The sequence below is a fragment of the Canis lupus genome, chromosome 10 (genome assembly GCF_003254725.2).
Source record: "Canis lupus dingo isolate Sandy chromosome 10, ASM325472v2, whole genome shotgun sequence".
NCBI lineage: Eukaryota > Metazoa > Chordata > Mammalia > Carnivora > Canidae > Canis > Canis lupus.
Window position 1 is genome coordinate 1,373,290 of NC_064252.1, and position 13,445 is coordinate 1,386,734.

At 49.5% G+C, this 13,445-nt stretch overlaps 1 protein-coding gene across 1 annotated transcript; it reads right to left on the reverse strand.

Annotated features, from left to right (window-relative positions):
* Positions 1 to 2,026: 2,026 nt before the first annotated feature.
* Positions 2,027 to 10,247, reverse strand: SDR9C7 (short chain dehydrogenase/reductase family 9C member 7). Its single transcript, XM_025476922.3, has 4 exons — positions 9,632 to 10,247; positions 5,944 to 6,202; positions 4,899 to 5,062; positions 2,027 to 3,690 (listed from the first exon to the last, which is right to left on the reverse strand). Exons 1-4 carry the CDS (start codon positions 9,930 to 9,932, stop codon positions 3,473 to 3,475), a joined length of 942 nt encoding a protein of 313 aa, XP_025332707.1. The 5' UTR covers positions 9,933 to 10,247; the 3' UTR covers positions 2,027 to 3,472.
* Positions 10,248 to 13,445: the final 3,198 nt, after the last annotated feature.

The window sequence follows — 13,445 nt, forward strand, 5'->3', positions numbered from 1 at the left end:
CTCTACTGCCTTCCTGCTATGGGAGGAAGTGAGACACAGTCTTATATGAAGTCACCCAGGGTCTCATCTGCCTAAGCACACAATGCAACTGTCACTCTTTTGAGTCTTGCCACCTGCCCAAGGTGCTTCCACAAAGTGAATGGTACTTCGTGCTTTGGACCGAACCTCACTCTCTTCTCTTATCAGCCAGAGTGAATCTCCTTCTTAGGGAAAAGGCCCTGCTTCTCTGAGACACTGTGTACACCCACAAGTCACAGTCCCTTTTGTTTCTTTCCCTAAATCCAATAATTTCTCTAAAAATATTAAGGTTAGAGAAAGAAACTAAAGCTGGAGAAAGTGCAGGAAATGTATTTCAAGTATCTCACCCTTAAGTAAAGAAGTATCAAATTATCTCCCCACTTGAGTAGGGAAAGGGGAAACGGAAGACAGGGAGCAAAGATCATGTGTAAATTAATGTCTCAAAATATCACCTAGTCATGGTCTACCCCTAGTATATTTTGTGTCTTTAAGAAAGAAAATTTGAGGGACGCCTAGATGGCTCAGCGGTTGGGCATCTGTCTTCGGCTCAGGGCATGATCCTGGGGTCTTGGATCAAGTCCCATATCAGGCTCCCTGCATGGAGCCTGCTTCCCCCTCTGCCTGTGTCTCTGCCTCTCTCTCTCTATGTCTGTCATGAATAAATAAAGAAAATCTTTATTTATTTTTATTTTTATTTATTTATGATAGTCACAGAGAGAGAGAGAGAGAGGCAGAGACACAGGCAGAGGGAGAAGCAGGCTCCATGCACTGGGAGCCCGACGTGGGATTCGATCCAGGGTCTCCAGGATCGCGCCCTGGGCCAAAGGCAGGCGCCAAACCGCTGCGCCACCCAGGGATCCCAAAGAGAATCTTTAAAAAAAGAAAGAAAATTTGGTTTTGACCTAGATTCAACCTTTTTAAAAAAAAAGATTTATTTATTTATTTATTTATTTATTTATTTATGATAGACAGAGAGAGAGAGGCAGAGACCCAGGCAGAGGGAGAAGCAGGCTCCATGCTGGAAGCCCCATGTGGGACTCGATCCCGGGACTCCAGGATCATGCCCTGGGCCAGAGGCAGGTGCCAAACTGCTGAGCCACCCAGGGATCCCCTAGATTTAACCTTCTTAATAGCAGAGTCTAAGTTTTGAGTTTTCCTGGGCAGTGACTGACTCCCCAACATGTCCCAATTCATCTAAACTATGTCAATTTACCTTCTTGTCAATGCTTGGTTCAGGGATGGACAAACCTAAGTCAACTTGGGTCAATGAGATTCAAGGAGAGCCTTGTTGAGGGCTCTGGGAAATAGACTTCCTTAATCTTTAATGCCATGGAAAGGCAGGCTCTTTCTTCTCTGTTGTGTGAATGAAAAAGCGCAGAGTTCCCAGTGCCACTGGCAATCATAGCACAACAATAAAGATAAGTGGGTTAAAGCCAAAACCGTGGATGGCAGAGCAAAGTAGAATGAACCTGCATCCTCGATGCCATCATTCAGCCACTGAATCCTGTCATCTTTCTTTGTTGTTAAAGCCAATGTGAGTTGGCTTTTCTGTCACTTGCTATTCAATGCATCCTACCTGATACACAATTTGGTGTCAGGAATAAAAGTGCTGCAAATAACAGACTGAGGGGGTTGTACAGTGGTCCCCTCCAAAGATATGTGCACATCCTAATTCCTGGAATCTGTGAATGTTATATTTTTTTATAATATATTTTTTTATTTTTTTTATTTTATTTTATTTACTCATGAGAGATACAGAGCGAGAGAGAGAGGCAGAGACACAGGCAGAGGGAGAAGCAGGCTCCATGCAGGGAGCCCGATGTGGGACTTGATCCCAGCACCCCAGGATCACACCATGGGCTGCAGGCGGCACTAAACCGCTGAGCCACCGGGGCTGCCCCTGTGAATGTTATCTTATTTGGAAAAGGGGTCTTTGCAGAGGTAATTAAGTGTTCATTTTGCTATTTTCGAGTTCAATTGGATATTGAAGAGACACAAACTGAGGACATTTTAATTTAAAAAATTCACATTTGACCTTTATTACATAACCACTCCTCAAAACCAAAAAAGTCTTTTCTTTTTTAAAAGATTGTATTTATTTATTTATTTGAAAGAAAATGATAGAGAGCATGGGGGGAGACAGGGGGTGCCAGAGGGAGAGAGAAGCAGACTTCCTGCTGAACAGGAGCCCGATGCAGGGCTGGATCCCAGGACCCTGGGATCATGACCTGAGCTGAAGGCAGACATTTAGCTGACTGAACCATCTAGGAGTCCAAAAAAGTCTTTTCAATAGAATTTCACATGACTTAGAAGTTTAAGGTGTTTTAATACAGTTTCATGACTTATTTGACAATGTTGCTAATGTCAAAAATGTATTAACTCTGCTTTGGGAATCTGAACCCCTGAATTTTGTCTTGGCCACCATGCTGAGAAGCCTTGGTCAGATCACTTCCTCCCCTGAGCGCTCAGTACTGCTATGGAGCTGTCAGTGGTTCCCAGGCGGCCATAGACATCGGAATTGTCACCTTGTTACGAACACAGATTCCTGGGGCCCATCTCAAGCTACTGAATCAGATATTTTAACATTGAGGCCAGGAATCTGTATTTTTAATGAACTAGGTGATGATGAGGTACAGTGGGAACTACTGGATCAGATGGCCTCTGGGTTCCTCATAGCTCTAAAAATGTGATTTTCTGATTTCTGTTTCTTCTATCACTGTTTGTCCTATCTCTGCTGCTAGATATCGTGCTAAAAAAACAAAACCACAAAATAAACAATAAAAAAAAACCAAGACCATGATTTAATCATCTTTAGATCCTTCCAGCACTTACACAGTGCCTGGAATGTTGTAGACAATAAATATTTGAAAAATTAATCAATGGCGATTAAATAAATAAATGTTATTTTATGTGAATCCCAATCACCTGTGAACAGAGAAATGTATATAGAAAGAAAATATGAACTTTTACCTGATACAATCTTGCACTCCCTGTCTGCCCTACTACATACTTCAAATAATGGGTTGTGGGAATGAGGCGAATACGTAGTTAGAGACCCAGGCGGAAAGTGGTTGACACGATGCCTCTGCGGGCTAGATTATCCTGCAGTGTTTCCCAGCGGTGGTGGTAACTGAGAGAGGCTCAGGATTCAGCAGGGGCTTGTTTTCCTCCCCTTGACATTTCCAGGTCCAGAAAAAGCCATATCTTGAATGAGTGACAGATGTTCTTGGGGTCTTTGCCCCTGGAAAGGCCACCTCAGGTGTCTGTGGAGGCCCAGCGAGTGGGAAGAGGCACTTGTCTTCTGCTAGAAGTTATCCATAAATTCTCCAGCAGTGGGTGTCACCCGAGCAAAGTGTCCACCAGAATGTCTGATACCACTCTTGTGGCCCTACAGACTCTTCTCCTACCCCTTCCCTCCTCCACACTCCCCAGACCACCCCTGGGCTTCCCCAGCTCAGACACTGTCCGCTGGCCTTGGAAGGTACCGGCTCAGGATGAAATCTGTCACAGGGGTGGGCAACTTCGCCAGTGGGAGGTAGAGCAGTTTGGCATCGAGGCCAGGGTTGTAGCGGACCCGGGGGCTCCGGGAAACGATGGCATGCTCCATGCTGTTGGTGACCTCGCGGATCCGCGGCTCTGCCGACTGCATCATGTTTTTTAACTTGTCAGTATCTGAGGGTACAGGAGGGCAGGAGAGTCAAGGCTCTGTTACTCTTCGGGAAAGACGGTTTCTTCTGAATTCTAGCCAAGCTCCCTTTCCTGACCCCTGAGCCCACATTTTGGGGCTCGGACCTACCACACCCTCCAGGTTGTCCCTCACGTAAACACCCCCAAATAATCCTATTTCTCTTCCTGAATCCAATAATTGTGTGTTGAATTCCTACAAGCAATGAGAACTGTGTCCAGTTCTGCCACTTATTAGTCATCTCTTTGAGCTTAAACCTCCATCACCTGTCAAATGAGGATAATAATACCCACTCTAGAGAATAATAAAGATGAATAATAGCAGAGTAGACAGTGGAGGAGGACAGAGTAGAAAACAAGTGTGTATAAGTGAATGGGAAAAATTGGAAGAAAATAAGTAAAAATACTGTCTGGCTGGTGGGATTCCTAATCATGGGAGGCTCTCTTTTTTTTTCCTCCTATGTAGGTCCTACAGTTCCCAGATTTTCTACAAAAGCATGTAAGAAAAAAAATGTTATTAAAAAATAGTAACAGTGCGCTCGCCTTGGGCTCCGGGGACCTAAGGCACAGGCAGGTATGTTGTAAGGCTCTAACAAATGTGAGGGGCTGTTCTGTTAGCCTTGAGCCCACAGGTAGGAGGAAACGGCGCCTGAGGGTCAGACTTCCCAATAAGGGATTGAGAGCAAAGGAGCAATAGCTGGCCCAACTTTGGGGATGGTCTAGGAAGGCAGGCAATTCACCTCCTCTGTGCAAAATACTTGTGGGCAGTTGATGAGGGCAGGACAGTATATTCAAAATGCCCTTCACCCCCAACTCCAATGAACCCCATTTTTGTTTCCTAGAGAAAACCACTGCAGTGAAGCAGCTGTGCTCTGAACAACCTCTCTGTACTCATGTCAGTGCATTTCCACCTGTTTGCCTGCAGAATAATGTGTGCCAGGTGCCAGGAGCGGGCCCCATCCCTGGGCAGCACCTCCCTAATGCTCTTCTTTCCACAAAAGCTATCTTTCTGCTGTTCTGAGCAGTTGGGCCCTTGGTCTCTATCCTTAAATCCCAGGCCTGCCACCAGTTGAGTGACCTTGGGTCCTTAATTCCTCTGAGCCTCCATCCCCATTATCTATGAAATGAAAATGAGTCAGCGATCCTCAAGATCTAGCTGTTCTCTCAGAGACCCCTCTCCCTCCTGGAGAACTCACAGTTGCGGAAGTACTCCTCTCCGTAGCTATCCTTGGTCTCCTGGGGCAGCCGCTCCCACAGCTTTCGCATGCGGGACACCATGTCCTCCTTGCCCAGGATGGATGTTCGATAGTTCCCTGGCTCAATGATGCTCACTTTCACCCCAAAGTAGTGGAGCTCACGCCTGGGAAAGGAGAGTTGGGCTCAGTCTGGGGCCCCAAGATGACAATGGATCATGAGGGAGGGTCACTTCTGACCCCTGTGTAGGAGCTTATGTCCCCAGGAACCTAGAAGAGCTCCCCTACTTCTGTGCTAAGCTGGCACTGGCCTCATGCAAATAAGGGCCTCAGCCCTTTCCTAAGCAATTTGCATTAGGCAAACACCCAGCAGGAAAGAAGTCAACAGAGAATCTAGACCAAAGCCCTGCCGGGTTCTCCCACTCAGCCCCACACCCAATACTCACATGGCAAAGGGAATGAGGGGATCTGAGCAAGGCCCGAATCCTCCTCTGAGCGTCTCCCCTGGGCATGTCTGCCCCCACGCCTCTCTGCTCGAGAGACTCTCCCTCTTACTCCCATAGGCCCAAACATGTTTTACTCATTTGGGACAGCTCAAGGAAAGGCAGGAAGACAGTCTCCTATCACTACCCCACCTCCTTTTTTTTTTTTTTTTTTAAGATTTTATTTATTTTTGAGAGAGAGCATGCACACAAGCAGGAGCACACACATGAGTGGGGGGGGGGTTGGGCAGAGGGAGAAGCAGACTCCTCACTGAACAAGGAACCCAGTGTGGGCTCGATCCCAGGACCCTGAGATCATGACCTGAACCGAAGGCAGATGCTTAACTGACTGAGTCACCCAGGCACCCACCACCCCACCCCTTCTCCTCATCCCTCTCTTGGTCCTTGGGAAAGGCCCCTTGAGGACTAGCCTTCTTCCTGCTATTGTGTTAGCTCCCTCCCTCCAGTGCTCCCTTGCCTACATGCTGTCGTCCCTAGCCCTCTCTTCCTGGGGTGAAACCCGCAGGACTCCCACCCAGAGTGGTTTGGCACTGGGGCCCAATCACCTGATGCTGTCAGAGAAGGCCTCGACACCAAACTTAGAGACGCAGTAGCCACCACCAATGAGAGCCACACGACCACCAGAGCTGGACATGTTGACGACCCTGCCCCGAGCTTTTTTGACCATGGGCAGCATATGGAGGGTCACTTCGATCAGTCCCACCAGGTTCACATTGATCACCTTCACAAAGTCCTCCTTTGTCAGCCATTCATTGGGTCCACTGGGCAGGCCTATACCAGCATTGTTCACCAGGGCCCAGAGGCCTGGGGGTGTGATGGAGGAAGAGAGAACCACATAGAAATCATTAGCATCTCTGGAAAAGCATTGGGGTCCACCACCCATCAGTTCAGGGCTGCCAGGGATGGTTGAGCAGGTATATAAGGTCACAAGATGGCCAGGCTGGTGGTGAGCAGTGGGGAGCTATGACAGCCCAGAAGAAGGTCTGCCTTTTACTACTAATTAGTTTCCCTAAAGGGCCATTTTTTCTGATTCACGTAGCCTGTCACTGTGCTAGCTGGGGCCCTGTACCAGCCACAGTCCAGGCCTTAGCTAATAGCACCTAAACCGTTAGCTCTGGGAAAAGAGATACCATTTTCATACCAATGAATTAATGGTCGAAGTCCTTCACCCCTCATGCTTCCCCTTCTCTAGTCACCTAAGTGTAAGAAACCAACTTCATTTTGTGCATTACCAAAAGCAGTTCATCCATTCACACATTCATCCGTTCACATATCTATTCTCTGTGGGTTACAGAGAGGAAGGTGCTAGAGACATAAAATGGACAAGATAGGGTCTTATCCCTCAAGGAGTTCACAAACCAGAGGACATTAATAATATCCGTAAGTAAATATATAACATATTTAAGTAAAACAATCATGAAAAATTGTGATAAGGGCTCTCTTGCAGATATTTGATCCGAGTTAGTATAAGTGGAGAGAAATAATGCTAAGTATTGTCATTCAACTCTGCAGGGCCTCAAGTTCTAGTCTTGGTTATACCTCCAGCTTTGGACAAGTCACTTCCTGTCTCTCGGCCTCAGGTCCTTCATAGACTCAGTGGAACAGATGCTTCCAGCCTGCAGTTTGCAATCCTGAGACCCTTCCAGGCTGAACCCCAGAACCTGCTCAGGAAGAGAGATGCAGGGGAGGCTTGACTTGCATTTGTTTTACATGTTGAGTCTCCAAGTGAAATTCTACTTGGAGGAGGATGTTTGATGAAAACATGTTGTAAAAGTCCCTAAATGATACCTAAGGACACTTTCCAGCTCTTTCAATCAAAGATTCCCTACCCTGGCTCTTTCCCGTCCCCTTCCCTCATCCCAGTAGCCCACCTTGACCCCTGCAGCCTGGAGATACTCCTCCCAGCACAATTCCACTCTCTTCCGACGGCAGGTCTAGATTTAGCACTGCTCTTGGTCCACTCCTCTTCCTAGGCCTGGGGTCCACACACTAGCCATGCCCCCATCATAGCTTCCTGCTTTCCTCCAACTAGAGAGACCCCAGGAAACCAGCTGGCTGGTAAGACTCGAACCTTTGCAGCCAGAGGAGGCTCTCTTGTCTTACAGAGGAAGAAATGAGGCTCCTGTGACCCAAAGAGTATAAAACCCAAGAGGTCTCTGTCCATGAAGAAGGGATACACACTTGCCACTACCTATGATCATCCTGGCAGGCAGCTGTGCCTGTTAGCAAACCAGGACTACCTTCATTTTGTTCCTGCAAAGAGCAACGAGAGAACTACCAGAGCAGTGTGAATAGCTTTAAGGCTGTGCCAACCTGTCATGTCCAGAGACTCTCAGGGGCAACAGCAAAGTGTGCCAGGAACCCTGCCCCCTCTCCTTTCCCAGTGCTTCTTAGACCAAGGGTGTTGCCCAAGGAGATAGGGAGAATAATGTCCTCTCAAAGATGTCCCCATATTAATCCCTAGAACCTGTGAGTACGGTGGGTTACATGGGAAACAGGAATTCAAATAGCAGATGGAATTCAAATTGTTAATCAACTGACCTTAAAATGGGAAGATTATCCTAGATTAGCCTGGTGAGCCCAATATAACCATAGGGGTTTTTTAAGTGGAAGAAGCAGGCTGAAGACAGAACCAGAGAGATAGCAGCGTGAAAAGGACTTGGCCCTACCTTGCTGGTCTTGAAGATGGAGGATGAGGGTCATGAGCTAAGGAACGCAGGAAACCTCTAGAAGCTGGGAGAGGCAATGAAATGAATTCTCCCCTTGAGCCTCCAGAAGCAACACAGCTCTGTTGACACCTTGATTTTAGCTCAGTGAGACCCATTTTGGACTTCTGATCTCCATAAGTATAAGATCATAAATGTGTGGTGTTTTAAGCGACTCAGTTTCTGCCTTAACTTACTACAGCAGGAACAGGAACCTAATATACCCAATGAGTCATCAATAACATAAGTGCCTCAAGGCTGGATGTAGGGCACAGGGCAGGGCGGCCTACTGAGAAAGAGACCGACTCTCATTGAATTATTCGTCAAATAGTTCATTCAACAAAATTTATTGAGCACCTCACTGGAAGCCAGACACTGTTTGGGTACCAAGGTTGTATAGTAAGAGAAAGGGACAAAAAGCCCCTCTCCCATCCCACCCCTGCCCCACCCTGGAAGCTTTATTCCAGCAGGGGAAAACAGACAATAAATAAGAAAAATAAGTAAAACATATTATAGGGGCTCCTGGGTGGCTCAGTCAGTTAAACGTCTGCCTTCGGCTCAGGTCATGATCCCAGGACCCTGGGATCGAGCCCCCACATTGGGCTCCCTACTCAGCGGGGAGCCTGCTTCTCCCTCGGCCTCTGCCCCTCTGCTCATGCTCTCTCCTCCCTCTCTCTCTCTCTCAAATAAATAAATAAAATCTTTTTAAAAGACTAAAGTATATTATCTTGGATCATGGTAAATGCTAAGGAGAAAAATAAAGCAGAGAGTTACTGTTTGACCCCTCCTGGGCCCCAGGGCTCTCCGGCCCTCACCTGTGGTGGGACCGCCAGACGAGTCCCCTTAGGGGTCAGAGCTTCCCTGAGGGTGCTGTTGCTCAACATAGCCACCCTGTTCCTCCTCTTCTGTGCCCATGCCCTGCGTGCAGGAAGCTTCCTGTGCAGGTCCGTATGCACGTCTGGTCCAGCCTAACCAGCCCAGTCTTTTTTCCCAAAAGGAGTGGTCACTCTGATGTCAGCACTTAACCTGAGGTCAACCCAGTATCCACCATGATGTGAAGAAGAGGACAGATCTCTCTCTCCTGCCTTCTAGCCTGACCCAGTCAAGGAGAACAAATGTCCCCACTCAAGGAGTCCAACCTCATGTTCCCTTCCCCTCCCCCATCCCGATCCCAGCAAAACGTGGTCCCATGTCTATAGGAGCTGATGGTTAGGAGACCCAAGTCCCAGGGAGGCCCCTCCGTCTTTGGTGGGTTGGGCATACAGCACGCACCTTCCCTCTCCGCATTCTATGCTGGTCTCCCCAACCCCTCCGAGTCTCTGGCAGAGAAAACCTCCCTGGGAAATCACAGGAGTGAACCCACCAAACCACACAACGGTTTCCAGTCCCACCGAGCAGGGCCCCAGCCCCCTTCTCTACGTCACCCCTCCCGCTGCACCTGAACCCGGTGGCCCTGATCACCGTCAGATGCCCGGGGGAGAAAAAGAGGGGGTAGCCCCAGAAAGCCAAAGAGGCCGATTTGCCCCACCTTGCTCGCCTACTTGGTCCCTCACCCACTGGGTCGCTGCCTGTATGCTCTCCGTCCTGGTGACATCCAGTAGGGTGGTCTGCAGCCGATAGGACGTGTCCCGTTGAAGCTTCTGGGCCCCCTCCTCGGTGAAGCAAGCCGCCAGCACCCGCATGCCCCGGTTTACCAGCTGCCGGGCCAGCAGGTTCCCGAAGCCCGAGTCACAGCCCGTGATGAAGACGTACTTGTCCGAGAGGTTGCGCACCAGATTGCAGTTCTTGAGCCAGCGATACATGAAGGACAGGTCCGTGATGGCCGCCATGGGGGGGAGGAGATGGCCAAGGAGGGTGCGGCTCAGCAGCCCGCAGGAGAGGCTGCTCCTCTGAACCCCAGGGGGTCTGCTGGGTCCCACTGAGAGCAGCTCTCCTCCCTCCACCGCTGGCAACAGACGCAGGGCTCCTGGGCGAGCCACTTTATAATTTCTCTAGGTGGATGCATCACCACGCCAATTAGCCTCGATGCAAGAAATTCAAGTCCAACCTGAAGCTTTGTGACCTCAGACAGCCCTGGTGGCTGCCTCCTGCTCCCCCCCAGCCCTGGTGGGTGAAGCTGCACAGGATGGGAAAGACCCTGCTGGTGATGTCGATGCCGAGACGTGGCTCATCTGGGTGGTCTGAGTGGGGTAGGTGAGAAAGGAGGACTCAGCCCAGAGAGCCTCCCCGGAAATCCCCACCTCCGGCTGGGGCTCGAAATCACTTGTCATGAGTGCAGACATGTAAATAAGCTTAATTTTTATTTTCGGGGGAAAAAAACTAAGACAAATTCATTAATGTAAAACAAACAAAATTGGTTTCATGCCCCCCCCCAAACCCCAAAAGAAATGAGTTTCAGAGTACTAGTTGTTCAGAATTCTCTGCCCTTGGGTGAATGTCCATTATAAGAAATGAAGAAAAAACGTAAAATCTTTAAGAAAAAAAAGGGGGGGGGATCCCTGGATGGCTCAGGGCGTGATCCTGGAGTCCCGGGATGGAGTCCCACACTGGGCTTCCTGCGTGGAGCCTGCTTCTCCCTCTGCCTGGGTCTCTGCCTCTCTCTCTCTCTCTCTCTCTCTCTCTCTCTCTCTCTCTCTGTATGTCTTATGAATAAATAAGTAAAATCTTAAAAAAAAAAAAAGAAATGAAGAAAAACAAAGGGGCTCCCCTAGGGTGGATGTGTCTCCAATGTCTGAGGCCAGAGGCAGCAGGGCCCTCCTACAAGGAGGCTGTGTCTTGGGCAGCCCGGGTGGCTCAGCCGTTTAGCGCTGCCTTCAGCCCAGGGCCTGATCCTGGAGTCCTGGGATCGAGTCCCACGTCGGGCTCCCTGCATGGAGCCTGCTTCTCCCTCTGCCTGTGTCTCTGCCTCTGTGTGTGTGTGTGTCTCTCATGAATAAATAAATAAATAAAATCTTAAAAATAAAAAAGAAAAAAGGAGGCTGTTTCTGAAAACTGGAAAGAGGAAGGAGGAAGGGCTCCAGGCCTGGGTCCTTGGGAGGTGATACTCAGGTCACCAACAAGGAACCCCTGCTGCTCTCCAGGCAGAGCCAGCTCTCCTCACCCAGTGACCAGGCAAATGGACAAAGTTAAGGACAGAAGACACATCAGCACCACCAGCAGCTCCCCCACCCCTGCCCCACAGTGGGCATTCCCTTTGACCTCTGGGACAAGGCACATACTAGGTGATCTGGTGAGCTGAGAAGCCTGGAGGGGGTGCGTAACAGGGGAAGGAAGGGACTATGAAGCCAACTGGCACCGTGGCTAATTGGTTGTATTGAGATAGGGGAGACCAGGAGTCCAGGGGTTCTAACATCTGGGGCTGATAACAGGTAGAACCACAAGTAGCAAGAGAAGTTGGGGGTGGAGATACTTTGGGCACAGGGAAGGAAGGCAGGAGGAGAGAGAGTTATGATATAAACATCACTGAGATGAGGTCTGGCCCAATGATGGGGACAGGCCATGAGTTCCCTGGGCAGCTGTAGGAAGGGCCTGGGGCCAAATCTTGGCTCTGAGAAGGGATGACATTAGGAAAAACAGAAGACTAGAATCAGAGATTTGGAAAATTCTCAGTATCAGGACTTGGAGGGGAGGGAGAGTTTCCAGGAAGCGGGGCAAAGAACTCACAATAGTTAGGAGGGAAGCTGGTAAAGAAAAAGAAGTAGGGAGATGAGACAGAGAAGCCACATCTAGGAGCCTAAGATGCAGGGACACAAGGATGTTGAGGTCTATGGTGGCTCTTGGAATAAACCTCTAGAGACACAATTCCTCAAGATGAGCCTGGCCACCAAGGTATCCCAGGGGACTGGGGGGCAGCCACCCACACCTTCCCTGTCCAAACAGTCTGACAGAAATGGGGCCACGAATTTTCCAAGGTGAAGAGGCAAGGATGCATCTTCATGCTTCACTACCTACCAAGGTTGGTAAGCTCCAGAATAAAAAACAACAGGTGTCGCAGGAAAGGCCAGAGAGCTTGGCCATTCTATAACAAGGGTGGTAGGAGTGAGAGGTCAGATGGTGGGCACACCCCTGGGATGCAGATCCAAACCCTGTATGAGACAGAGATGGGAAGTGGTGGAGGCAAACCTTACTTCCGGCACACCCAGCCCAAGGCACAACACCTATGCTCAATCTGGGAGGCATGTCCTAACTCTACCTCCTGGTTAAGTGAACAGGGAAATCTTGGCTAAGGGAAGTAAGACAATGTCCTCAAGGGCTGAGCAGTCCCAGGAATATCCCTGTCCTTGAGAAGACAGGCGACATCCAGGGGTTGTCTCAGGATTTAGAAAAAGATGACTTAGAACTACCCCAACACAGGACCAGGCCTGAGTCACCATTTCATGGGCTTCTCTGTGCCTGATGGTCAAGGCAGTGCTCTCCTGGGTTCAATCTCCCCATATTTACAAACAGTAGGTCATGTAGTGGGTGATGGGAGGGCCGCAGAACCACGCGGAGGGGCTCTTTTCCTAAGGCTAGAAATGCCCCCTTGTCTCAGATGACAAGTCTCCCTGCTAAGTGGGCACCTGAGGCCACCAGATCAGGCTGGTGTTGCATTCCACCGTGCACACCTCTGTGCACTGTATCTTTCAGGAGAGAGGGGCCTTCTGCTCCTCTGGGCCATTTCCAGCAACTCCCACAGGGTGACAATGAATGACACAGTGACATCTGACCTCGCTTCTGTTTTCACCAAGAACACCGATGTCATTCTCCAGGATCAGATCCCCCTAAAGGCTCCACAGCCTGGGTTTGAACCTGAGGGAAGAAAACTAAGACACCTGCCGAGGCAGCTCCCAGCTCCAGTTTGTCCTCAGCTCAGGGACTTATGTCACGCTCTGCAAATGCTTTCTCTGTTTGGTCCATACTTAGGGCGTCGTCAGAATAGTGGAGATGCAGAGAGCCACGGGCTCAGGAAGTGCTGGGGGCTGAAGGGAACTCCTGCTTGAGCAGGTGCTCAACAAAGCTTAGCAGAAAACAAAAGATGGGTCCAGAAGTGACTCTTACTGCCCCCACCCCCCAGAGGATGTGGGAAGTGGGATCTGGGCTGGGGAACTTGAGGATGGCCACAGTTGGGGGCATATCTCTAAAGGATGGGACAAACAGAGGGGCACAAAGAGGGTGCTGCTGAGGGGAGAGGCTTGATGTCCCTGGGGCCTGGGGCCTGCCAGAGCCTCAGCAACTTCTCCTTGTCTGTCCATCCTTGGGTTTCCTGTGACCCCACATTACTTGATAAATCCTGGAAAGGAAACATTAGTCCCCCACTTCTGTGGAAGGAAGGGGGTGATCTAAAACTCCCTCCTTGGGATCCC

Bases quoted from the DNA above. Each gene is read 5' to 3' on its own strand.
- SDR9C7 (XM_025476922.3), bottom strand. From the start codon at position 9,932: ATGGCGGCCATCACGGACCTGTCCTTCATGTATCGCTGGCTCAAGAAC. The intron at 5,063-5,943 runs GTGATTGGGCCC...CTCCTTTCCCAG, and splicing joins GCCTTCTCTGACAGCATCAG to GCGTGAGCTCCACTACTTTG. The intron at 3,691-4,898 runs GTGAGTTCTCCA...CTGTACCCTCAG, and splicing joins AGAGGAGTACTTCCGCAACT to ATACTGACAAGTTAAAAAAC.